This window comes from Eschrichtius robustus, chromosome 8, assembly GCF_028021215.1.
Source record: "Eschrichtius robustus isolate mEscRob2 chromosome 8, mEscRob2.pri, whole genome shotgun sequence".
NCBI lineage: Eukaryota > Metazoa > Chordata > Mammalia > Artiodactyla > Eschrichtiidae > Eschrichtius > Eschrichtius robustus.
The window spans coordinates 95,109,653-95,136,835 of NC_090831.1; the positions used below are offsets into that span (position 1 = coordinate 95,109,653).

General features: G+C 40.5%; 1 protein-coding gene and 1 long non-coding RNA gene across 4 annotated transcripts in view; one reads left to right on the top strand and one right to left on the bottom strand.

Moving 5' to 3' along the window:
- Window positions 1-4,353: 4,353 nt before the first annotated feature.
- Window positions 4,354-6,319, bottom strand: LOC137768096 (uncharacterized). The gene is made up of 3 exons (XR_011074711.1): window positions 6,262-6,319; window positions 5,155-5,305; window positions 4,354-4,938 (listed from the first exon to the last, which is right to left on the bottom strand). It is a non-coding gene; the product is annotated as an uncharacterized lncRNA (long non-coding RNA).
- Window positions 5,713-27,183, top strand: part of MDFIC (MyoD family inhibitor domain containing) — a 101,378-nt gene continuing 79,907 nt past the window's right edge. Inside the window, exons 1-2 of one of the 3 annotated variants that reach the window (XM_068549335.1) lie at window positions 5,713-6,147; window positions 6,421-6,609. In XM_068549335.1, the coding sequence (XP_068405436.1) occupies window positions 6,525-6,609 (85 nt within the window). In that variant the 5' untranslated portion in view covers window positions 5,713-6,147; window positions 6,421-6,524. The remainder of the gene's footprint in view (window positions 6,148-6,420; window positions 6,610-27,183) is intronic. The other 2 variants (XM_068549336.1, XM_068549337.1) reach the window with 2 other exon arrangements.

A 27,183-nucleotide genomic window follows, 5' to 3' on the forward strand; every position in this document is an offset into this window, starting at 1 on the left:
GGAATATCTTTTTCCATCCCCTCACTTTCAGTCTGTAGGTGTCTCTAGGTCTGAAGTGGGTCTCTTGTAGACAGCATATATATGGGTCTTGTTTTTGTATCCATTCAGCCAGCCTGTGTCTTTTGGTGGGAGCATTTAATCCATTTACATTCAAGGTAATTATCGATATGTATGTTCCTATTCCCATTTTCTTAAATGTTTTGGGTTTGTTATTGTAGGTGTTTTCCTTCTCTTGTGTTTCTTGCCTAGAGAAGTTCCTTTAGCATTTGTTGTAAAGCTGGTTTGGTGGTGCTGAACTCTCTCAGCTTTTGCTTGTCTGTAAAGGTTTTAATTTCTCCATCGAATCTGAATGAGATCCTTGCTGGGTAGAGTAATCTTGGTTGTAGGTTTTTCTCCTTCATCACTTTAAGTATATCCCGCCACTCCCTTCTGGCTTGCAGAGTTTCTGCTGAAAGATCAGATGTTAACCTTATGGGGATTCCCTTGTGTGCTATTTGTTGTTTTTCCCTTGCTGCCTTTAATATGTTTTCCTTATATTTAATTTTTGACAGTTTGATTAATATGTGTCTTGGCGTGTTTCTCCTTGGGTTTATCCTGTATGGGACTCTCTGTGCTTCCAGGACTTGATTAACTATTTCCTTTCCCATATTAGGGAAGTTTTCAACTATAATCTCTTCAAATATTTTCTCAGTCCCTTTCTTTTTCTCTTCTTCTTCTGGGACCCCTATAATTCGAATGTTGGTGCATTTAATGTTGTCCCAGAGGTCTCTGAGACTGTCCTCAGTTCTTTTCATTCTTTTTTCTTTATCCTGCTCTGTAGTAGTTATTTCCACCATTTTATCTTCCAGGTCACTTATCCTTTCTTCTGCCTCAGTTATTCTGCTCTTGATCCCATCTAGAGTATTTTTAATTTCATTTATTGTGTTTTTCATCATTGCTTGGTTCCTCTTTAGTTCTTCTACGTCCTTGTTAAATGTTTCTTGCATTTTGTCTATTCTATTTCCAAGATTTTGGATCATCCTTACTATCATTATTCTGAATTCTTTTTCAGGTAGACTGCCTATTTCCTCTTCATTTGTTAGGTCTGGTGTGTTTTGACCCTGCTCCTTCATCTGCTGTGTGTTTTTCTGTCGTCTCATTTTGCTTATCTTACTGTGTTTGGGGTCTCCTTTTCACAGGCTGCAGGTTCGTAGTTCCCGTTGTTTTTGGTATCTGTCCCCAGTGGCTAAGGTTGGTTCAGTGGGTTGTGTAGGCGTCCTGGTGGAGGGAACTAGCGCCTGAGCTCTGGTGGATGAGGCTGGATCTTGTCTTTCTGGTGGGCACGTCCACGTCTGGTGGTGTATTTTGGGGTGTCTGTGGCCTTATTATGATTTTAGGCAGCCTCTCTGCTAATGGATGGGGCTGTGTTCCTGTCTTGCTAGTTGTTTGGCGTAGGGTGTTCAGCACTGTAGCTTGCTGGTCATTGAGTGATGCTGGGTCTTGATGTTGAGATGGAGATCTCTGAGAGATTTTTGCCGTTTGGTATTACGTGGAGCTGGGAGGTCTCTTGTGGACCAGTGTCCTGAAGTTGGCTCTCCCACCTCAGAGGCACGGCCCTGATGCCTGGCTGGAGCACCAAGAGCCTTTCGTCCACACGGCTCAGAGTAAAAGGGAGAAAAAATAGAAAGAAAGAGGCTATCATATAGTGAAGTAAAATAAAGCTATTGTAAAGCAAAGCTATACAGACAAAATCTCACCCAGAAGCATATACATATACACTCACAAAAAAAAGGAAAAGGGGAAAAATTAATATATCCTGCTCCCAAAGTCCACCTCCTGAATTTGGGATGGTTCGTTGTCTATTCAGGTATTCAACAGATGCAGGCACATCAAGTTGTTTGTGGAGTTTTAATCCGCTGCTTCTGAGGCTGCTGGGAGAGATTTCCCCTTCTCTTCCCTGTTCGCACAGCTCCTGGGGTTCAGCTTTGGATTTGGACCCGCCTCTGCGTGTAGGTCGCCTGAGGGCGTCTGTTCCCCGCCCAGACAGGACGGGGTTAAAGGAGCAGCTGCTTCGGGGGCGCTGGCTCACTCAGGCCGCGGGGAGGGAGGGGTACGGAGGAGGCGGGGCGAGCCTGCGGCGTCAGAGGCCGGCGTGACGTTGCAGCAGCCTGAGGTGTGCCGTGTGTTCTCCCGGGGAACTTGTCTCCGGATCACGGGAGCCTGGCGGTGGCGGGCTGCACAGGCTCCCGGGAGGGGCGGTGTGGAGAGTGACCTGTGCTCACACACAGGCTTTTTGGAGGCGGCAGCAGCAGCCCCAGCGTCTCACGCCCGTCTCTGGGGTCCGCGCTGATCGCCGTGGCTCGCGCCCTTCTCTGGAGTTCGTTTAGGCGGCGCTCTGAATCCCCTCTCCTTGCGCGCCGCGAAACAAAGAGGCAAGAAAAAGTCTCTTGCCTCTTCGGCAGCTGCAGACTTTTTCCCGGTCTCCCTCCCGGCCAGCTGTGGTGCGCTAACCCCTTCAGGCTGTGTTCACGCCGCCAGCCCCAGTCCTCTCCCTGCAATCTGACCGAAGCCGAGTCTCAGCTCCCAGCCCCGCCCGCCCCGGCGGGTGAGCAGACAAGCCTCTCGGGCTGGTGAGCGCTGCTCGGCGCAGAGCCTCTGTGCGGGAGCCTCTCCGTTTTTTCCTCTGCGCCCTTGTTGCTGTGGGGTCTGCGCTGATAGCCGCGGCTCGCGCCCTTCTCTGGAGTTCGTTTAGGCGGCGCTCTGAATCCCCTCTCCTTGCGTGCCGCGAAACAAAGAGGCAAGAAAAAGTCTCTTGCCTCTTCGGCAGCTGCAGACTTTTTCCCGGGCTTCCTCCCGGCTAGCTGTGGTGCACTGGGGTTATCCTCTTATACTGAACTTCTTTCAGGTCTTCATTGATGCTAGGCTACCCTCAAACCTCTGCACTTCCACCCATACTGCCTAGACCGGTCTTTTCTCTCGTCAGTTTCTTCTGCTGCTTCCAGGAGAGACATAACTTTTTCCAGAAACTTTTCCCTGATTCCTAGACCAGACTGTATCTCCCTGCGAAAAAGAATTATCATGGCATTCCAGAACTTTCCCTGCCATCCCATTCAGCAACTGTTGTTAAGTGGTTGTGTGTCCATATTTCCTTCTAGACTGAGTTCCATGAAGGCAATGGCCATGTTGATCATCTTCACTGCTCCATCCCCAGCACCCATGACAGTGCCTCCCACTTCCATACATATTTGTTGAATAAAAGAATGAGAGGATGAGGGCACTGGAGTGCTCTTCAGGAACCGAGCTAAGTGATGAGTCAGAAAGACTGAAATACAGCAAGGGATGGGGTAAATGGACAGCCTGGGGAACGCTTAGGAGCCCCCACTTAATTGCTGGTGTATCAAATACTAAGCTTATGGACTTCTAGGTGCTCCTAGAAGGAAGACCTGAGTTTACCTAAAGACACAAGATAGGCTTTCAGTCAGACAGACTTGAGCTATAAATCCTAGCAGTGCAATCCTGGCAAGGTACTGGTAGGGCTGATGTCAGAAGTCTTTGAGATAATTTGTGTAAAGTATAGATTGCACATGTATACCAGGCATGGTTACCTGATATTTTGATGTGGCCCTTGTGATATAGTCATTATGCCATGTTCAACACTACCCATCAAAATGCTTCTGCTGAATAATAATAATAGTTAATATTTTTGAGTACCTTTCCTCATAGCTGATGTTCTTCTGAAAATTATCTTATTTAGTCCTTATGGGACCCTGTGAAGAGTTTCTTTTATCATTCTCACTTATGAAGCAACCAAGGCATAGAGAGATTGACTTGCTCAAAGTTTTGCTGAGCAAGATAAAGCATTTGACTATCTTGGTGATTCTACCACACAGACTCTCATTTGTTCCTAATATTTTTATTTGAATCTTATTTCTTCACTGTTAAAAGAGTAAGATGTTTAAATTTAATTCAAGGAGTATTTATTGAATCACCTACCATGTGTGCAACATTAAGTACTGTGTGAAATTAAATTAACAAATATTTACCTGACTATGACTTTCTAGAAGAGTGCTGTAATTTCTTAAATATTCGTGGAGTTTAACATCTTAGTGAGGGTACATTTTTTAAAAAGGCAAGGCAATATATAAAATAGGGATAAAATAGTATCTAGGCGTGAAGCTTCCTCAAATGTTTGCTCTCTAATGGTAATGCAGTTGCCCTCAGAATTGATCTGTTTTCATCAAGCAGATTCCAAATAGTCCAGGCCCCCAGACAAGTTCTGAGAGAGTTAAGGCACTTTTATACACACCATTCCTGAAATCGCTAAATTAAAAAAAAAAAAAAAAAAGGCATTTGTTAGTTACAGGTCGTTGGGCAAAATGTCATTCGTCTTTTGGGGCAGAACATGGTCTGAATAACTGTCAGCAGAAACTTCAAAGGCTTTGTTTTTCAGGTTTAATTGAAAGTAAGTTTGGTTGCGCCACTTCTTTAAGGGTAAGAAATAGGACTTCTCAGTCAACTGGAATCAATTCCAGTTGGTTTTTTGAAGAGATGAAATTCCTGGGATATTATTGATACCCCTAGAAGGAAGATGTATCCAATGTACATTTTCTCCAATTTTGAGAACATTACTGTCATTACTCTTTTTAAAAATTAATTAATTAATTAATTAATTTTTGGCTGTGTTGGGTCTTCATTTCTGTGCGAGGGCTTTCTCTAGTTGCGGCAAGCGGGGGGGGGCCACTCTTCATCGCGGTGCGCGGGCCTCTCACTATCGCGGCCTCTCTTGTTGCGGAGCACAGGCTCCAGATGCGCAGGCTCAGTAGCTGTGGCTCAGGGGCCCAGTTGCTCCGCGGCATGTGGTATCCTCCCAGACCAGGACTCGAACCCGCGTCCCCTGCATTGGCAGGTAGATTCTCAACCACTGCGCCACCAGGGAAGCCCACTGTCATTACTCTTGTCCTAGAAAGTCAGAGAATGAGTTTGTACTAGCTTTCTACAAATTTTGCATTTCATTCACAATGAAATAAAGAGCAAAAGTTATCTGAAATACTTTACATCTGCAAATTATTTTATACGCGTTATTCTTGGCTCATCAGATTAAATTGCAATCGGAACGTCTCCTTTATAAACGGAGAGTTGATCAGCTTTTTACTTCCCACCACAAGTTTATCTCACCACAGAAGTCATCTGTGGAGGAGGCATTCCGCCTGTAATAGGCTGGGCCTGAGGCCCTGGGCCAGCGCATCCTCAAGGGTGTGACCCTTGCCTGCCTGGACGCCTCCAGGGTCTTCATGCAACTGCAAAAGGTTTTTCCTTATCCGGGATCCTGTTTGACCAATACAAAGAAAGAAAGAACTGAAAAACAGAATAAAGGTTACTTTAGAGTCAGAGATGAAGAGATTAAACGCTCAGCTAGGGGTCAAGGTTTCAAAACCACCCTTACTGTATTCCCCCAGGAAAGTCTGATACTTTTTTCGTTTTGCATTGTTCACCCTAAAGGCTTCTACTTTCCTCAGGGCACCCCCAGAATGTCAGTGGGTCTGAGGCAGGGCTGGGAAGAGGAGTAGGGAGAGAGGATGCGGTGACTCTCTGGGTGGGGGGCACTCTGGGGCAGCCAGGGAAGAGCCAGCTCCCTCCTTTCCCCCCCCCCCCCCCCACCCCGGGCGGCGTCCCCCCTGCCTCCCATCCTCCTCAGCGCCAGCCCTGTAGGGCTTTGGCCTCCTGACCCAGACAGAGCCGGGCGCTAGGGAGCCTGCGGCCGAGCCCGGGTCGCGCCGCCCCCAGCCTCGGGGCCGAGAGCCAAGAGTTCGAGGCCTCCCCGATCCGGATATGATGAAAAGGAGCCACAGAGGGAGAAGAGTTTCTGGAGTATAGGCGCGCTGTAAGGGGGAAAGAGAGGCAGAGGGGAAAGAGTGCCCCTCGGAGGGGAGCCAGCGGGGCTGAGCTGGCTGGAAAGAGGAGGCGGAGAGCGCCGAGCGAGAGGAGCGGCGGCCGCCGCCGTTGCCGCCACTGCGGTGTACGCTGAGCGGGCGGGAGGAGGGGAGGGACACCCGGGGTGGCCGCCGTCGGGCCAGCGCGACCCACGGCCCCTGCCGGAGCCTCGCTAGCTTTCCGAGGCGGAAGAGGAGGAGGAGGAAGGGGCTTTGAGTGAGTTGGGGGGATGCCGAGGTAGGTGGCGGTGCCCCGGGCGGGAGGAGGATGGGTTCTGATCCCAAATCCGATCTCCCTTCCAGCCTCTCCCCCTTGGGTCCCCCCGCCCCACTTCGACCCCCTAGGACTCACTGCTGTCAACTTGCTGGGTAACAGTTTTCCTCCCGGGTTTCAAGTCAAAACTTCCCCGGGGTGGGGTTTGGGGGAGGGAAGCAGAGGGGGAGGGAATGTCCTGCAGGGGTGGTGTGCTCTTCTCTCAAAACACTTTTTTTTTTTTTTAATCCCCGCCAGAAGCGGTCAGTTGCCTGCACCCAACATCTCCGAGCCCTTAGTGCGTCCGCCCCGCAGGGCGGCGAGCTAGGCGGAGGCGCGGCGAGGGCTCCGTGAAGCGGCCCATGTCCGGCGCGGGTGAAGCCCCCGCTCCCGGGCCCCAGCTCGGGGCCGAGGCTGGCGGTGGCCGGCTGGGCGCCGCGGCCCAGGGTGAGTGTCGCTTGCAAGTTGCAAGCTCCTTTGTCATTGTTGCATTTTAAAATGTGTTCGCACATTTGCTGCTTGGGGTCTGTGTGTGGGGAATCGGTGCGAGGACCGAGCCAACCTCGTCCTTGTGAACTTTTGCATAGTTAGCATTACTCGAGCAAGTTCTCCAGCATTGCAGCCCTAGATCAACAACCGGATAAGAGGGCGGGATCCGTTGGTCCCTCCACTCCCCCCTTCCTTTGGCTGCGGAGAAACAGGATGACAGGATCGCTTCTTTCTTAAGCATATGCATTTCAGGGCCTAAGACCCGACAGTGTGGGCTCTGAAGCACTTCCCCACTACTTCAGTTCCGTGCCTTCATCAGATCAAGGACTGCCGCAGCTTTCTGAACAAGCCTGCACTCTCCCTTCATCTTTCTGTTTCTTGTGGGCTCGTCTGCAACTCTGATAATCCAGGTTTCTGTGACCAATTGCTTTGGGATGGCTCATGCATACGTTTTCAATAACTGTTTTTGTTTTGAAATACACAGGCTTCAAAAGAAATGCTTTTCAAGAATGAATTAGCTCTTTGTGTTCTTCCAAAGCGTAAACACATTCAGCCTGTAAAGAAAATACTTCTGTTTCTGGGAAAATTCCACAGTAAGCTTATTAACAAGTCAAACAGTGTCTTTTTTCTCTTGAAGGTAACATACTTCAGGTTTTCATTGGTGACAGAGAGCAGGGATCTTAATCTCCTGATGTATTTTCCTCCTAGGGTGGTTCTGATTTAAAGAGTTCTGACACTGATACAAACTAAATAATTTTCCAGGGCTCCAAAACCTAGTTTACTTTTTCTCTTGATTTTAAGCCTATCTGATACACGCCCCCCGCCCCCGCCCCCTTTAGCAATAATGTAATGAGCTTCTTGGGATTCTTTTTGTTAAGGCAGTAAAGAGTGGAAAAGAAGAAGTTAATGTTGAACCCACAGTAGGTAAAAGCAGAAAACATCCATGGCTAAATTAAAATGTGGAATTCAAGGGCTGTTAAATTGAATTATCATTGTTTTTTTTTTTTTTTTTTTTTTGGTTCTAAACAGTGAGTCATTTTTTCTAAACAGAGAAAATCAGAAAATCAGAACTAGAATGATAAACACGTTTTTCCCAGAAGCAGCCCATGTTCCTCACACTGTATTGCCAAGGCAATCATTTTCTTGTCATTAGGCATGCCCTCAGTAGTCATATCGACTCCTTGATGGGATGTTTAGGTTCACACTTGAGGTGTTCATCAATCACTATTGTTAACAAATGCTTATGTCAAAAATCAACCTCAAACACACTAGAAAAACGATTTAGAACTAGTGATATCTACAATGTCCAACTTTAATAATACACATTTTTAAAGTCAGTAGAAGCTGCAGTGATAATGCACTGTACAGATGTAATGCTGTAAGGTATCACATGATCTGACTTTAAGAAGCCAGCATCTAGAATGGTCTGAAGGAGAATGTGGACTGCATACAACACATTATCAGTGTGGAAACTCTTGGGTTATGTTTTACCTGAAAATTGACTTAACCTCAGCAACATTTTTTTTTTTAGTAGTTTAACTTTGACTCACCACATCCTCTAAGTAGGCATCAATTTAATTGTAAATGTAATATAAAGTTACGTTTTTAAAAAAGAAAATCCTCAGAATCTTGTTAAAAGATTGTGTCTCGAACAAGCAGATTTCATAAGTTGAAAGAAAAAATGTTTTGGAGCAAGTGGGTAGGGAGAAAGCTTCAAGATGTAGCTGCCATGGTTAGGGTGGTTTTATTGGTAAAGACGTTAGTGAAGAACCTTTGCCCGCAAGCCACTCTCCTCTTAAGCTGTTCCTCGAGTTCTTTCATCCTCATCCTTCTGTCCTTGGGTTATTGATCATCTTTTCAGAATAATAGTTGAATAGTACTCTGGTAAGATAAGGCTGCTTAGTTAATAGAAACCTAATTTTAAAATTTTATATATTAAAATCAGTGAGAAAGATGGAATGTTCTATGAAAGTTAACAGAAAATGTCTCTTCATGAAGGGGAAGGATAAGATCAAGTCTTCCCCTGCGAACAAAGTACAATATATATGTGTATTAATATGTATGTGCATATATATACATATTATATCACATAAAGACATACGATATAATCTATACATATATTACTGTGTTGTGATGCACTATCTGTACTACTAACCAAAGGCATAGAAAGTTAAAGATGAAAGTAATTTTACGGGGGTCTCTAGTCTGAACTCCCCATCAAATCTAGAATTTCTTTCTACATTCTTTCAGGTGGTTAGTTAAGACACCTACAGTGTAGTGCATTCTCCTTATCAGCATTCATAGTTATGAAAGTTTTTCATATTGAGAGCATAGCTCTCTCTCTTTACAGCTTCTCCCCTTTGGCTGTGATTCTGCAAGCACAACTCTGTTGCTCTGAAAGCATTAAAAATCTTATTTGTGCATTCTGAAAATTGTTACAGATCAAGGACTTAAGCTCATATGCCCCAGGCTGTCAGAGGGAACCAGCATGGGTGTGGGAAGGTAGGGAGCAGTGGGGACTGTGGCCTACTGTAGAGCTCAGGCCCGGGAGACGGTACTTCTCAGCTCCAGCTCATTGTTGCCATTTGGGTTAATATCTTCCGGTATTTCAAGAGAAAAATGGATAAAAATTTCAATTTTTATCCAGGCCAAACAAAACAACCACACCTGCAGGCTGGAAATGGCCTGTATGCAGCTGATTTGTGATCTCTATTATAGAAAATAGAAAGTAAACCTGCGATGTAAAACTATTTCCCTGTTTATGACAAGCTTCTGAAAGATTGACTTGATCTGCCTTCTCAAGCAAAGTACCTGTATAAGTGTCTCGATAAGTGAAGGACAATTTGGGCCAAACTTATTTTTGTTTTAAGAGAGAATGGATCTTGTATATGGGGTTCACCTAATTCCCATTTTTTTTCTTTTTTGGATCAAGCATCTTAAAATTCATCGTGTTATCAACCCTGATAGGTATTTGCTTTTTTGTGCAAAAGTTATTAGAATCCATGTGGTCGAAAGAGCCTTTTAATTAAGTGCTTCCATATTTGTGACTTGTAACTAGAAGGTTCTTTAGAAATAACTTAGTCTAACTGGCTCACTTTCTAGAAGGGATGTCCAAGGACTTTAAGTGACTTGCCCAAGGTCTCATACACAGTAGAAATCAGGGTGTTTCGTGGTAAATGTGGTTGAAGTAGAGAATGAATACAGCTTTCTTCCTGTGGATGGATGAATTGAAGATAATCAGCTTTGGATACTGCGAATCGCTTGAGCCTGTTCCGGCCCCTGCAGCCCCCCTCCCTCCCCCATTGCATTTGCCAAGATTTAGACTGTTGGACTGTGTGCTGGAATATTCTTTAATGTGATAACGTGTGATTTAATGCACTCTTCTCTCTTGGGAGAGTCCTCTGAGACTATTAGGCGGACTTTTCATAGCAGGTTGCAAAATGCCAGTAAAGTTAATTAAAAATAATTTAAAATAGAAGCTAGGGAGAAGATGTTCAAGTTGAAATTACACAAGAAGAGCTTTGACTTAGAAGCTTAGCTGATTTGTCAGGAATTTATAGTGGCTAATCAGGTTTCCTGTATGGGAAGCCTGTTTATTTCAATTATACCACGTACGCTCGTAATATCCATATTCTTCAACTTTTATCATATCGTTTTATCCTTTTGATTAAGAATGGCATTTCTCAAAGTGTGTCATCTTTGGGCAGCTTCTATCTCTGGTCCTCAATCGGGGACGATAGTGCCTTCCAGGAGACATTTGGCAACCTCTCAAGACGTGTTTGGTGGTCGTAACAGGGGTGGGGTGGCTACTCTGGGGATGTAGTGGGTGGAGGCCGGGGATAACGCTAAACATCTGACAGTGCACAGGACAGGGCAGCCCCTCGCAACAAAGAATTATCTGGCCCAGAATGTCGATGGTGTTGACATGCTATCCTAGTCTCTCAAGGCTACTGACATCTTTGGCTCCACTCCAGAGTTACAGAATCAGCATCTTGAGAGTAAGACTCAAGAATCTGCATTTTTAACAAGCTCCAGGTGCTCTTTATCTCTAGTTGAGAATCATTGTTTTTAGAGGCTTTTATCTGTAGAAAGACATGCTATATATATATATATATTTGGTAGAAAGCCTTAAAAAAATCTTGAGGAAAGTCCCCTTTTCAAATTCCAAACTTTAAATCATATCACTCCACGTGTACTGTCTCTTACAGCTCGCCAGCATTTTTATCCCGTATCCCAATTAAGAAAACTAGGCCTGAGTATTCATCCTCAAAAAAGTTTCCTGTCAAGATTATATGTACTATAGTACAAATATATTGTGAATATTAGAAAAGAAATATATGAATAAAAATTTTAAAGGATGAGGTAAAATTAAGTAAATAAATAGATCTTTTAATACTTTCTTCTGCCACCTCAGTAGATATTTTTGTCCCACCACCCTCCACCCTACACTTCTCTTTGGGGATCCCAGCATTATGCAATAATAAGGAAAGAAGTCTCTAATTTGCATGTGAGCTGTATTCACTTGTAAATTGGATTTTTGGAATCTGAATTATCTTTTCTCATAGAAACAGAATGATAAGTTATGTTTACCTCCATAAGCTCAAAAGATTTTTGAAAATTTTATTACATTTTATATATTTACAATGATAAATTGTAGAGAACATACTCTTATGATTCTGGCAACCACATACAAATAACCAAGAACAAAATTGAGTGAAACATTTTGAATACAGATGCTTGAGAAAGAACAGGCTTAACTGGAAAACTGTAAGGAAACTTGTCTAGATTTGGAAGAGGATTTGGGGGCATTTTCAAGCACCTTGGACTTTATATTCCCAATTCTTTTTTATGCCTAAAGGAACTAATGTTCATTTTACAAGTTTAGTTAGAGAAGTGCAAGCCTTATCAGCTAGGCATAGTCATTTTCCCTCTGCTAAGTAAAAGAATCAAATGCGTAAGAGGAGGATGTAACTGGGAAAAAAACTAAGAGGGGAGGGAGGAAGGAAGTGGTTAAAAAAAGTACGACTAAAAAGTGTTTGGAGAGGTTGAAGTGTTTGAGTTGAGAACTGCGATTAAAGTTCTAAGGGATAGCATGGTATGAACTGAGCTGGAGGGGACCATGTTAAGAAACAAGATGATGGCACAAAATCTTGAGAGAGGGAGCACTGCTTACCTTGAAGTAGGCCCTAGTATATATTTGTGGAATAAATGATTGGGTAAATGGAGGGCTTGATTGCTGTCCAGAACAAGTGTGAGTCATGGCAGCAAAAGGCAAAGAACAGCATCGGTTTGGGGGTAAGGGTGGAGGATGGGACTAGGGAAAGCTTTTATATGTTTGTGTTTATAATTCAGGATACTTGTATAGAGGATAAATTTTTTTTTAAATTATTTATTTATTTATTTTATTTATTTATGTCTGTGTTGGGTCTTCGTTTCCGTGCGAGGGCTTTCTCTAGTTGTGGCAAGTGGGGGCCACTCTTCATCCCGGTGCGCGGGCCTCTCACTATCGCGGCCTCTCTTGTTGCGGAGCACAGGCTCCAGACACGCAGGCTCGGTAGTTGTGGCTCACGGGCTTAGTTGCTCCGCGGCATGTGGGATCTTCCCAGACCAGGGCTCGAACCCGTGTGCCCTGCATTAGCAGGCAGATTCTCAACCACTGCGCCACCAGGGAAGCCCGAGGATAAATTTTTAATACCGATTTTCATCTCTACCATAGCCTTTTTGTTTGTCTTCACATTGTTTATTTCTGCCTTACTCAGGTGCTCTGTGAATGTTCCATCATATACATATATCTATATATAGATATATGTATATGATGCTATATGACAGATACAGAGAGAAATAGATTGATGAATAAAATCTGGGACTTGCAGGGTGATGGGAGAAATAAATAAGTTTACACATACCTATAATATAAGGTAGATGGAAAGGTTATAACAGAGGCACAAAGAAAATGAAGGCAGAACATGGGAGGGAGAAAGCATCTCTAGCTGGGGCATTTGGGAAAACCTCAAAGAAAACTTCTGATTTGAGTTGGACTAAGAAGCATAGTCAAACTCACCTTTGTGGACATGGATGTGAAAAGCAAGACTTGGAAGGGACTGTTACAGAATGTGGAGGACTTCACTAAGACCATTGTGTGAGCTGTATTAAGGAGCTGAGAAAAAGGTAAAGTTGTAAAGATAAGCTAAAGTAATTTTGAGGAGGGCCCTGATTTTCCTGCTGAGGAATTTGTATATCCTTTCTGTAGGCAACAGAGCCATTGAAAGTTCTTGATAAGGGTAAGGATAGGACCAAATTGGTGTTTTTAGGAAAATAAATCTGGTGGCAGTTCAAAGGATGATTTTGGAGGGAGAGGCAAGAGTGAAGGCAGTGATTTTCCAGGAGGCTATTATAATAGCCTGGCAAAAGATAAGAGGACCTAGGGCAGTACCAGTGGGAGTAGAATTGAGAATATGGATTTAAGAACGAGAGCAAAAGTAGGATAGAGCTCTATCTTGCTGTGAGAAATTGTTCAGGGCATTGATTTTTACTTATTCATTTTTGAATCTCCGAAAACCAGGCACAGCGTCCAAATTTTCTTCAATGGAATTGATGTGGTTGGGCAAAATATTTAATATGGGAGAAGGTGGAAAGGTAGAAATTTAAGGTAATCCACAGGTTTGCTTTTTAGCCTGAGTGGAAACATGGGAGGACCTGCTGAGTCTTCTTTTGATCATGTTGGTTCCATGGAACTCATCCTTAAGCCAGGACAGCCAGTAGGCCACTGAAAGAGAGAATTTGTTACTAGGAGAGTGGTGAGGGTCAGGCGCACAGACTGAGATTTCACCACCAAGTAGCTGATGGATGGGCACAAGAGCGAGAGAGAGAGGGCTGAAGACAGATTTGGGAGAATGGCTGCCCCTTTGGGAGGAGAAGGAAAAGAATACAGAAAGAGAGTCCATAAGGATTGGTCACAGAAGTGTTAGGTGTTTAGAGGTCACGGAAGATGAGAAGAGTTCTGGTTTGTTAAGGGAGAAGCAGGGGGTATAGAAGGCTCCTTTTGGATGGGCGGATTTTGAGCATGTCCACCACACACTAATGGAAAGAAAGCCAGGGGATAGAGAGAGAAAAGATGAAAGAGCATGGGGTGGAGCCGTGCTGCAGTGGGTGTTTGTAATTGAAAGAGTAAAATTGTAGGAAGGAAGGAGATGATGAGATCAGTCTTAGGAAAGTTGGGAATGTTCCCCTTTGAGATGGGGATGGGAGAAAAGGATGAGTGATCATCTAGAGAAAATTGCATGTGAGAAAGAGATTATTGAAGGCCTAGACGTTCTCAGCAAAATAGATGTAACATTTGTTGAGAGCAAGGGTGGGGGGTGTTAGGATGAGTCAGGAAATTTGAGATGTGTAGAAAAGATTGGGAAGAATGAAGAATTCAAGAGGGAGTCAATCTGGGGCAAACAAAAGGACTGCTCAGTAACACTGAGGGCTTAACAAAGAATGAACGGCATGAATTTTTAGTGGACACGGTCAGCATGGTTGATTGCCTTCCTCAGCAAGAAGCATTCGGGACCTTGGGAATAGAAGCAGATAGAATGGATTTTTGGAATTAGCATAGGGTTGGAAGTTGGCAGAATGGAAGCAGTGGAGGGCCTGGGGCAAGGGAGGAGGATTAGGCATGTGTGGGAAGAGTGTCTTTGTACCAACTGATCTTGTGTTCCAGGCTGTATGGGGAGCTGGAGAGACCAGCAGTGCAATTAGCAGGCTATGATTTCTGGCCAGCAAGAATCATGCCTGTTGGCCTTGTTTGGTCAGTTCACATACAAGGATTTAATATACATAACTGAGTGATCTTTACAGGGCTGCTGGGGAAGCTGTGGTATTTTTGGGTGTGTAAGAGCCTTTCCTGTTTCTTTGAACCTCATTTCCTGGATCTTGGTGAGGTGATTTCATGGAAAGTTCTAATAACAGTGTGCAATTATTTTACTAGCATTATATTTTTATAATAAAAGATTTTGGAGAAAAGGAAACACATAAATTGTCACAGTCTAAAGTTAGGCCATTTGCAAATGGAAAATTAGTTAGAACAACAACAAACAGAGGAGGGAAACAGTTCAACCAAATTGTTTTTCTGAGTCAATGTAATTATTCTACTGTATAAAGGCATGGGATGTGATTTTTATGTTTCTATTCTGAAAAATCTTTACTCAATTTTTATTAAGGGGGGATTGATTCTGCACTGGCTAGAGTCTAGATGTTTGGATAGTTGAACTTTGGTGATTCATTGGAGCAGATAAAAGATGCTGCAGCCCTTCCTGCTATCTTAATCAGTCCTGGGTTTTAGAGGATTTTCCCTCTCTGTCTTTACCTTTTTCTCTCTGTGTCTCTCTTTTTCCCCCTCCTCTCCCTCTTGCCATTAACACTTTACTGAAGTTACTTAAACTTCTCATATTTTCTTTTGACATTAGCATACACATCCTGAAGGAGGTAAGCTTTTTTACTGTCAGTTTTTGAAACTGAGTTGTATTTTATAGATTCTAATCGCTTAGTTCACTAAGTAGGAACTATGAAGAGTTATTTTAACATTAATTTCGTTTGTGGTTTCTACTTGAAGTCCACTTCTGTTTTCAGATTCACACCCACATGATCTGAAGTAAGATGATTCATATGCATGTGCTTTTATGCCCGATTTTTAAGTAGTTTCAGGAATAAAGTCTGAAATACATTTTCATGCTAGCATATATATTTTATCAAATATATCGACATATTTGAACAGGAAACCCTGTCAACAAATATTTCTTGTGTGCCTACTATGTAGAAAATCCCGTGACGATTGAAAATGTATAAGGAAACCCTGTCAACAAATATGTCTTGTGTGGCTACTAGGTAGAAAATCCCGTGACGATTGAAAATGTATAACACATAGTTCTGCCCAGAAGGAATTTGTAAACTAGGTGAGAGAGAGGTTGATGTTTACACGTGTGCCAAATTAAATTGTAATCCCTTGTCTAAATATCAATTCAAGATTACGACAAGTACCATGTGACAGATGAGTTTATGGGCAGTTGCCAGCTTACTGGTACAGTTCTGGCTTCTGGAGGTTGAGAGCGAATCTCAGAATAACGAGTCAGTTTTGTCTGGGTTGGGCTGTGAGTGACCCCAGCTGAAGAAGGCACAGTTTGTAGGTCTTCTTGGTTTGGATTACGCAGAGTTGAGCACCAAAAATAAGGCACCTTGTGGTTGAGCAGGTGACAGGCCCTCTGAAGGCAGGTGGCAGAGGGCAAGGGAACCAGCTTCCTCTCCTCACTTTCTCTACTCCAAGAAATGGTCCTCCTACTCTTTTTCATAGGGGATCAGTCTTTAATCTTCTGGGTCTCTGTGAATATAGACCTACCCTGTTCTTGTTTCTTCCATCACATCATCCAAGCAACCTGTAGGATTTTAGGAAAATTTTCCGAGGGGTTTTACTCTTTATTTCTTACTGAGGTACAAGCTGAAATTATGGAGCATGGGAAAGGTGTAGGAGTTTACAACCTTAAAATATGTACAGTGTTAAAATAACTATCAGTTTTTCATCCATATGCAAAATGAATTTAATTCTTACTGAGCCAAGGAGTAGCATGTTCAATCTTTATGTTAGAAAAATATTTCTGATTGGAGCAGAAAAAGATGGGAGGCCCTGGTAGTGGGTATGGGCGAGAAAGTATAGATTTAAGAGAAATTGGGATGCTGTAACTAACAGGATCTGGTAATTGATTGTTGGGGCAGGGGAAATAAGGGGAAAATAGAGAGCTAAAAGTGATTCCGTGAATACCATTGACCAATATACAGACTACAGTTGGAGAAATAGGCGGGGACTGAAGAGAAGTGGTGATGAATTTTGGGAAATGTTAAGTTTGAATTGCTAAAGATATAGTCGTGTAGAGTTGAAACTCCAAATCTACAGGTCAGGGCAGGAATCAGGGTGAAGGTAATGGATCTACAATTTATCCTCCTGGAGGTGACTGAAACTGTGGAAGTTAATGAGATTGCAGAGGTTGTAAAGCCAAAATGGGTTGGTGGTCTTAAAGGAGAATTTAAAGTAGGCAGTGCCCCAAAGAGATGGTCCAGAAGGTCAGAGGCTGTGTTGGTGAATGAAAGGAGAGGCTCCTGGTTTTGTCCTTTAGGAGAATTACCAGAGAGGAAGCATCCCCTGACTTCTAATTCATATCCGTCATTCTGAAGTCCAAGAAATCAATTTCAATATACTGCAAATTCTCTTATTATCTTATTTGTGGCTTCACCACTGTTTGAAATGCTCTTCTCCATCCTCTCTGATTTATTTCAAGATCAGGCTCAAATCATAGCTTTGAAATGCCTTTACAAATTAAACAACTTCCTTTGGTTCACTTTTGACTTCCATTGGCCTTCCTTCTTGTAATAGTGCCAAATAAGGGTTTATTCCTTAACCAGAGAGATTGGGGCAGAGAGTGTTCTTGATAAAATCACTCAGTTTAACTGAGAAGTAACAGAAAAGTTTTAAAAATTGTGGCACTTAGAATAATGATGATGCTAAAAAACTAAAGATGGGTGTGTACCCTTATTTTAAAAAAGGGGAAGAAGGTAATATCCTCAATTCCTTTTTATATTGTAACAGGGTTAATTGACTGCTGAGTAGGGGAACTGCTATAGATATGGTATCTCTGGATTTCAACAGTCAGTAAGGCAAATTCTTTCATGATAGCTTTTAAGATAAGAGTAAGAAGACTATCGTGCTTATAAAAGTGGATAGAATATGGAAGAGGGACGATTAGGTTTTGATTGCAAAGAGCAAAATATGATGAATCAGTGAAAATTATAAGTAGATTTTAGACAATTGTGGGGAAGTCTTTGAATAATTAAGGCATCCTAAGTTGAAGTAAGCTGTCTTCTGAGGCTGTTTCCCTATCCCTGGAAGTATTCATGCCTACTCTCCTTGGCTTATTCCTGGCGATGCTGGATGTTGATTGTTTTCAACTGAATTCATGTTTTCAGGTTGGGCTAAGAGATCTTTATGAGCCCATGTCACTCCAAATTCCGTGAGCCTATGAGAGTTTGGCTTTAATATGAGTATATTTGCTGGTAGAAAGAACACAATTGAACTTGTATCTGAGGAGGCAGGAGTCGGGGGTCAGTTATCCTGAAAATACATTTTTAGGATGAGGAACTTTAGATTTAGATGCAAGAGGTGCAGGAGATTAAGATGACTGAGATAATGTGTCCTGGTCCCCTGCATCACCCTGCCTTTATCTAACCTCCCCACTACTTTTTTTTTTTAATGGAAAGTGTCTAATTCTTTCTCCCCCCATTTATTTAGAGCCCAGATTATTGAGAGATTATTTGCACTACTGCTGCATTTTGCACCTATTCATTTGCGTATCTGTATTCAATTGCATATTCATGTAATTTTTTTGTAATTGTTTTCCACTTTGCTGTGTATAAAACCTGTTGTTCTCTACCCACCCACAACCTGTAAACTAGTTGAGTCAATGTCATTTTTCTCATTCTTTTGAATCGAAACACACCATAAGCTTCTAAATGCATAAGAAGCCCTTTGAAGGAGTAAATTTAGATTTTGCTCAGAATCTTATTATTTTTCAAAGTAATGGTAATAACAATTAGTTGATTAAGTTGATTTAAGCATTTAATTCATTCAACAAACATAGTATATCTGATTATATAATAACTTATAAGATTACGAAATTTTGTGCATATGCTCATCCATCTGTTAAAGATGCTTTGGTTATCTTAAAATGTTGTTTTGGACAATGAGATTTTAATCTGTGTTAGAACATTAGGCTAAGCAGGTAGGTCTTGCAGTGTTTCTTAAAGGTCATTAAGCTTGAGGGATTTTTTTTTTTTTTTTTCCTTTTTTTGTATCAGTGAAGAAGTAAAATTCCAGAGCCTCAGGTCTTCCTGAAAGCTGCCTTATCTTTGGTTTTTAAAGGTTACATTTGGGAAACATTTGTAGATTTCCACATTGTTCTTAGCCTCTGGGAAATAGAGACCCAGATTTTTTTTTGTTTTGTTTTTACTTTTCCCAGACATTTTAGTCTCAGATTACTTGAGATTTCATAATCCGGAATACACATAGATGATCTGAAATAATGCTGGTATTTGGAAGAGTAAAAATGAAATGGTTTAAAGTTTACAGATAAAGGAGGTATGAATATAGATTGCATAGCAGTAAGAATATACATATTATGTAGATTATAAATGATTTATCATAGATTAAAGTCAAATATTTAATTGAAGTAGATCTAACATGCAACAGTCCCAAATTTTAAGCATGAAGAAAGCTGCTAACGCTCCTTTCTATAAGAACTGAGTGAATTGTATACTGATTAAGTTTTATGAGGTTTTATAAGGATATCTGCCAAGGACCATCATTTATATTAGTTCTTCGCAAAGTAAGCATATAAAGTACGGATAACAAGTAGACCAATGTACTTGATGATTGGCTCGTGCATTTACACCTACCTCTGCCTAGTTCAAGAGAACATTTGAGGTAACTTATAAGAGTACATTTTTAAAAAGAGATTCAAACAGAATAATGGGAAGTATGGGTAGCCCAGGAGATCCAAACCTGCGGGAAAATAGAAATGTACAGGTATAACTGTAGGGTCCAACCCAGTTACTCAATTTTGTCTGCAAATTTGAGGCAAAAAGAAAACATTTTTCCCTCATATGATTTTCATTGTCCATAAGGAAAAAAAAAATAACATATAGCTTCTCAGAGGAAGGAATAGTTTTCCTTATATTCAGTCTGGAAACAGATTTCTAGCACAGTTTCTTACATAGGGATTACTGAATAGATAGATACTGTCCTCAGCAGTATCCCTAAGGTTTTAAAAAGGTGCTTATTGTAATGACACTTCATGTAATACTAATAGCAAGTGTGAATGAGCCCTTATTGTATACCAGACACTCTGCTTTCCAGGCATGGTTTCGTTTATTTCCGCATCCACCTTCTGATGTAGGTACTGGTGTTATTCCCATTTTAAAGATTAAGAATCTGACAAAGGTTATGTAATTTGCTCAGGATTCACATAGTTAGTGGTGGACCCAGGCACTCTGATTTTAAATCCTGTGCTCTTAACCATTTCTCCAGTAAAAAGTACAGTTTAAGGATAGTATTTCTGTCCCAGAGAACCTAATGAGAGTCTTTTTATTTATCAGGAAGGATTCAAATATCTGGACTTTTAGGTGACAATACTATCTCTATTTCTTGGAAAACCATGGCATGAACAGTATTGTACATGTTTTAAAAGTTCATTAGTAACTTTGGCAAACTCATTTCATCCTCATACAACATTACTAAATTCTTCTGTTACTCTTATTTGTTAAAACCATTTAACTATTGAGGTAATAAATGTGCTTGACTACAAACTGATGGAAAAAAAGATCCCTCTTCAATAGTTTGAATGATTGTCTTGTAGAAGTAAGTTTAAGTTTATTATTTCTACCTACAGTGGGCAGAACTAGAACTATTTAAAGATCACCTGTCGGTGTATTTGTGCTCAAAATAAAGAACAACTTACTACTGAATCAAACTGACGAAGAATAGAGTATGTTCCTTTATGGGATATCATTCCTTGAAATTTTGGAGAAAGACTGAGTATTGCAGGGGGCTTTCTATCCTGGGAGGGATATGAAATTAGCTGAGCTGCAAGATCCTTTCCAACTCTGCATTTCATCATTCTATTTCCAATTGAATATCTATTTCTGAGACTTACTCTGTAGTCTCATCAGTAAAATTGAGCTAACGTTTTCTTTATTGTATGGTTGATGGGTTCTGAAGATCAAATAAATATTATATATTAAAGTCCTTTGAAAATTGCTAATACTGTAACTATAATAATTCATTAATTCTTTCAAGAAAAGGAAGCATTTTTTCTTTTCTTCTTTTTTTCTTATTTAATAATTACATACCAGCTGAGTGGCTGTTATATGGCACATATAATATTTTACATGTATTATTATCCAATTGACTTATTTTTAATACATTTAGATTTTTCTCTCTTGTTAATCACCATTCACTTATTTTATTCCCCAACTGCCTGAGATAAGTGAAACTCTCAAAGTTTTAAATTTAGATAATGCCAACTAGGTAAAATATTGTACAATTTTAAATCAAATGGAAATTCTGTTTACCTGAATCTGTCTCATTATCCTTTAGCAAGAAAAATCAAGATTGGAGACAGATTGCTTCTCACCATCATGCCCTTCTTTAGAAAAATAGCAAAAAATAAAGAGTATTGATCCTGTAAGATAGACAGTCATTTCTGAGTAGGACATATTATAGTTAAATTGATCCTTTAGAACTCTTACTTTTTTCCTTTGACTCTTTGGTGTAATTCATGCTCATCATTTTCTTTGAAAATTAACTCTAATCCAGTGCTTTATAGAGGGTTTTCTAGGTTTTTCTCCACTTCATTCTAAACACCCTACAGTGTGTATATGAAGTTTTGGCTCTGTTGTTTAGCCCTTGCGCAGACTCAGATTTACAGATTTTTAGAGCCAAAAAAGTTCTCTGCAACCATCCAGCTCAGTGCCTTCATTTCTGGATAAAGAGAATGAGACCCAGCCCCAGTCACACAGCTGGTCAGTTTTTGAGCCAGAATTATGACCCAGGGCAGTTTTCATTCCCTTCTGTTTTGTAGTTGTTTGATTGTTTTGTGTGTATGTTTGGTCTCCCCAGCTAGAGGATTCGTTGTCAGGGGCCAAGCTTTTTTCCCCTCTTCCAAAGATTCTTCTGCACTGTCCCTATTCAGTGGACGCGCAATAGAATGCTGGGAAGCTAGCCTTTTGGTAGCAGATGCCAGTGGTATATGACTATCCTTTGCTCTAGTGCTATTTTTAAACTGTCTTCAATTTTTGTATTAATATTGAAAGCATATTTCTTATATGTTTATCTATTAGTGGGACTGTTTAGTGTTATATGTAATTCAGGTTTGGTATTCTCAGAGTTGTCCTGACACAGAGACAGAACTAAATACCTCTGTATTAATTACTGGTTAGATAAAATTGTACTTTCTGATAACTTGGAATACTGTGACAAAGGGGATGAGAAGCAAGGTCTGTGTCTCAGTGTTTGATGGGCTCTTCTAAGTTTTCTCTAAGTTGTATAGTACAGAAGAGCTTACCTAGCACAGTGCCCCTCAAACCTGGCCATATATGATGATGACACCCCCCTCCCCCCATACCACCTGAATTGGGACCCCTGAGGTTGGGACTTGTGTATCTTTATGTTTAAAGTGCTCTGTGGTAGAGAACCATTGGCGTGGAAGAACAGCATCATTGAGATAAGGTCCCCTGTTAAGAGAAAGTTGCTAAGTTGGGAAGGAGTGCTTGTATATATATAGTTGGAGAAGAATGGATGTGTATATAGAAATCTTGTAGAAAGATACAGATTGATTTTTTGCATCATTGAAATTACTTGATTGCTTTTGGGATATGTCTTTTGGGCCCACATAGCAGTTGAATTGCAACTACAAACCTTCATAAAGCCAGAAAGGAATTAACTAAATAAGGACTATGGCTTCTGCTGCTGCAATTCAGAAGTGATAGACAATCTACACTGATAACAGAAATCTGTTATAAGAAACTGCTATTTTGTCATCTTAATGAGTAGTGGCTAACCCAAACCTATTGAAAGTTGTAGTAAGATTGGTTCTGTGGCTGGACATCATGGGGCCCATTTTACAGTTACCTGTCAATTAAATCTCACTTTCATTGCATTTATTCAATATTAGATATAACTGCACACCATTTATGAGGCTTCCATATTGGTATTCCATTAAATATTAAAGAGATGTTAATAAAATAAAAATAGATATGTTAGGAAATCACAGACCAGTCAAATGGTCACAGAAGTTTATAAAAGTGGAGAATTGGCAGGTCAATTTAAACTTGGAGTTTTTTCTGAGCCTTGCTTTGGGCTGGGTTTTATGGATTATAGCAAAAGCCTGAGACCAACTTTTTTTTTTTTTTTAATTTTATTTTATTTATTTTTTTGTACAGCAGGTTCTTATTAGTTATCCATTTTAAACATATTAGTGTATATATGTCAATCCCAGTCTCCCAGTTCATCGCACCACCACCACCACTTTCCCCCCGTGATGTCCATACGTTTGTTCTCTGCATCTGTGTTGCTATTTTTGCCCTGTAAACTGGTTCATCTGTACCATTTTTCTAGGTTCCACATATATGCGTTAATGTACGACATATGTTTTTCTCTTTCTGACTTCACTCTGTATGACAGTCTCTAGATCCATCCACGTCTCTACAAATGACCCAATTTCATTCCTTTTTATGGCTGAGTAATATTCCATAGTATATATGTACCACATCTTCTTTATCCATTCGTCTGTTGATGGGCATTTAGGTTGCTTCCATGACCTGGCTATTGTAAATAGTGCTGCAGTGAACATTGGGGTGCATGTGTCTTTTTGAATTATGGATTTTTCTGGGTATATGCCCAGTAGTGGGATTGCTGGGTCATATGGTAATTTTATTTTTTAGTTTTTTAAGGAACCTCCATATTGTTCTCCACAATGGCTGTATCAATTTACATTCCCACCAGCAGTGCAAGAGGGTTCCCTTTTCTCCACACCCTCTCCAGCATTTGTTGTTTGTAGATTTTCTGATGATGCCCATTCTAACTGGTGTGAGGTGATACCTCATTGTAGTTTTGATTTGCATTTCTCTAATAATTAGGGATGTTGAGCAGCTTTTCATGTGCTTCTTGGCTACCTGTATGTCTTCTTTGGAGAAATGTCTAGGTCTTCTGCCCATTTTTGGATTAGGTTGCTTTGTTTTTTTAATATTGAGCTGCATGAGCTGTTTATATATTTGGGAGATTAATCCTTTGTTAGTTGATTCATTTGCAAATATTTTCTCCCATTCTGAGGGTTGTCTTTTTGTCTTGTTTGTAGTTTCCTTTGCTTTGCAAAAGCTTTTAAGCTTCATTAGGTCCCATTTGTTTATTTTTGTTTTTATTTCCATTACTCTAGGAGGTGGATCAAAAAAGATCTTGCTGTGATTTATGTCAAAGAGTGTTCTTCCTATGTTTTCCTCTAAGAGTTTTATAGTGTCTGGTCTTACATTTAGGTCTCTAATCCATTTTGAGTTTATTTTTGTGTATGGTGTTAGGGAGTATTCTAATTTCATTCTTTTACATATAGCTGTCCAGGTTTCCCAGCACCACTTATTGAAGAGACTGTCTTTTCTCCATGTATATCCTTGCCTCCTTTGTCATAGATTAGTTGACCATAGGTGTGTGGGTGTATCTCTGGGCTTTCTATCCTGTTCCATTGATCTGTATTTCTGTTTTTGTGTCAGTACCATATTGTCTTGATTACTGTAGCTTTGTAGTATAGTCTGAAGTCAGGGTGTCTGATTCTTCCAGCTCCGTGTTTTCCCCTCAAGACTGCTTTGGCTATTCAGGGTCTTTTGTGTCTCCATACAGATTTTAAGATTTTTTGTTCTAGTTCTGTGAAAAATGCCATTGGTAATTTGATAGGGATTGCATGGAATCTGTAGATTGCTTTGGGTAGTATAGTCATTTTCACGATATTGATTCTTCCAATCCAAGAACATGGTATATCTCTCCATCTGTTTGTATCCTCTTTAATTTCTTTCATCAGTGTCTTATAGTTTTCTGCATACAGGTCTTTTGTCTCCCTAGGTAGGTTTATTCCTAGGTATTTTATTCTTTTTGTTGCAATGGTAAATGGGAGTGTTTCCATAATTTCTCTTTCAGAGTTTTCATCATTAGTGTATAGGAATGCAAGAGATTTCTGTGCATTAATTTTGTATCCTGCAACTTTACCAACTCCATTGATTAGCTCTAGTAGTTTTCTGGTGGCATCTTTAGGATTCTCTATATATAGTATAATGTCATCTGCAAGCAGTGACAATTTTACTTCTTCTTTTCTGATTTGGATTCCTTTTATTTCTTTTTCTTCTCTGATTTCCATGGCTAGGACTTCCAAAACTATGTTGAATAATAGTGGTGAGAGTGGACATCCTTGTCTTGTTCCTGATCTTAAAGGGAATGGTTTCAGTTTTTCACCATTGAGAATGATGTTTGCTGTGGGTTTGTCATATATGGCCTTTATTATGTTGAGGTAGGTTCCCTCTATGCCCACTTTCTGGAGAGTTTTTTTTTTTATCATAAATGGGTGTTGCATATTGTCAGGAGCTTTTTCTGCATCTATTGAGATGATCATATGGTTTTTATTCTTCAATTTGTTAATATGGTGTATCACATTGATTGATTTGCATATATTGAAGCATCCTTGCATCCCTGGGATAAATCCCATTTGATCATGGTGTATGATCCTTTTAATGTGTTGTTGGATTCTGTTTGCTAGTATTTTGTTGAGGATTTTTGCATCTATATTCATCAGTGATATTGGTCTGTACTTTTCTTTTTTTGTAGTATCTTTGTCTGGTTTTGGTATCAGGGTGATGGTGGCCTCGTAGAATGAGTTTGGGAGTGTTCCTTCCTCTGCAATTTCTTGGAAGAGTTTGAGAAGGATGGGTGTTAGCTCTTCTCTAAATGTTTGATAGAATTCACCTGTGAAGCCATCTGGTCCTGGGCTTTTGTTTGTTGGAAGATTTTTAATCACAGTTTCAATTTCTTGTGATTGGTGAGACTAACTTTTGAGCCAAGACTTTTAGTTTTCAAAGGAGGCAAAGTTGGATAGACATGATTGTGATTTAATAGTAGTTACGTATTTATAATTTCTTGAATATAATGAGACAGAGGATGATAATTTTTCTTTTCTTTTTCAACTTGAGGACTCCTGGGATCATCTAATTCTAGAATTTCACGGATAAGAAAACTTAAAAAAAAAAAATGTGATAACTGTCTCTTAATAAATATTCAGAGCAGGAAGAACTTTATTTTCCTCTTAGTAGTAGGTCACTACTAAGTTATGTGTGTACAGATCACATGGCATTTTCATTTAGTCAATGGAGAGTTGAGAGGGTCTGTGTTTTAGCACTTGAATATTGGACATGATTCAAATGTGAGTCAAGTGTGTCTAGAGGCTTTATTCATACGTATTTTCTTTTAGTCAGCAATGCTTCATAATGCCCTGGTTTCATGAATTAATTTTAATGGAATTAAACTTGAACAGCTCAAAATTATATAATTAATTTCATTCAGCTACAATTAGAGTTACTAACTGAATCAAGCCTACTAGCATGACACCTGGCGGCAGTCAGCTACATGACAGTAGCAGCAAGTACGTAGGACTCTGCGGTGAGAGAGTTCCTGTGTACTAGTGAGTTGGTAGAAAAAATCTTTTCTGTTGATCATCTCAGGAAGGCCTTGGGTTGACTGTAGCGGTGGAAAGATTTCTGGAGTTGTTTAAAAAAGTCAAGATTTTAATCGAAAGTAACACATCTCAGGAAGATTACATTTTCTCTAGGATAATGCTGAGTAAATGTTACATAAATCTAGAACATATTGGTTTAGCATGCTTCTAATTTATATTTTACTGCTATCTGAATATGGTTTTGCTTTCTAAAAATACTTAGCATTGAAGACCCTATTTTTTCAGAAATCTTAGCCTCTGGACTTATTCCTGAGTGTCCGTCTATTTTCATGTGTTGAAATGTGTTTTATGGCAGAACTTTTCAATTGTGAAATCCCCATGGTACATGAGAAATTTCTGCATATGCAGAAATTTTTTCCTTCCACTGGAAATGTTAATACAGTTGACTAACAACTTCTGTTTGAATCTCTTTCCTTTCCTTGCTTCCATGGCCTGACATTATCTAGTTTTTCTGCCTTCTCTGACTCCTTTCTAATTGTACAGATCCCCCCTTGATAGTCTTCTTTTAATATACTCACTCTTTTGGTGAGTGTATTCATTTGAATGGCTTCAGCAATCAGGTTTAGGAAGATGACTGTTTCTCGCTATATGTTATTTGTGACTTGCAGATTCAAATGTTCAACACTAAACTCATCCACTAGACTGTAAACTCCATGAAGGCCTGGGCTGTGTCTTGTAACTGATTGTACCCCCACTGCATAGTACGATGCCCAGACATCTACCATGTACAGATATATATTTTAAAAATTATTCTCCTGGTCTCTAGGTTTTTCCAGTCAACTGCAGACTAAGAGAACTCAGTCAGCTCCAATCCCATCTTTTCTGATAATCTGTGAATCCTCTAGTTATTTTCTCACAATTACCGCCTCTCCCATTTTTTATCCAGTTGTTGAAACTCTCATCAACTTCTGCCTGGACTGTGCTAAGTTTCCCTTTTAGTTTCCCTTACTCTGCTCTCCCTCTTAGATGCATCCATACTCCAGTGATTCTCAAGGATGTAAGTATAGTAGAATCACCTAAGCCCCCTTTCCCCAATTTAAATTAGAATTTTAGGTCATGGGGCCCAGGAATCTTTTTTAAAAAGTCCCCTGAGTGAGTTAAAGTACAGTCAGGATAGAGAACCACTGGTGTGTACAAGTTCGTTAATTTTTCTTATGTGTGGCTTTGATTAGGCAATTCATAA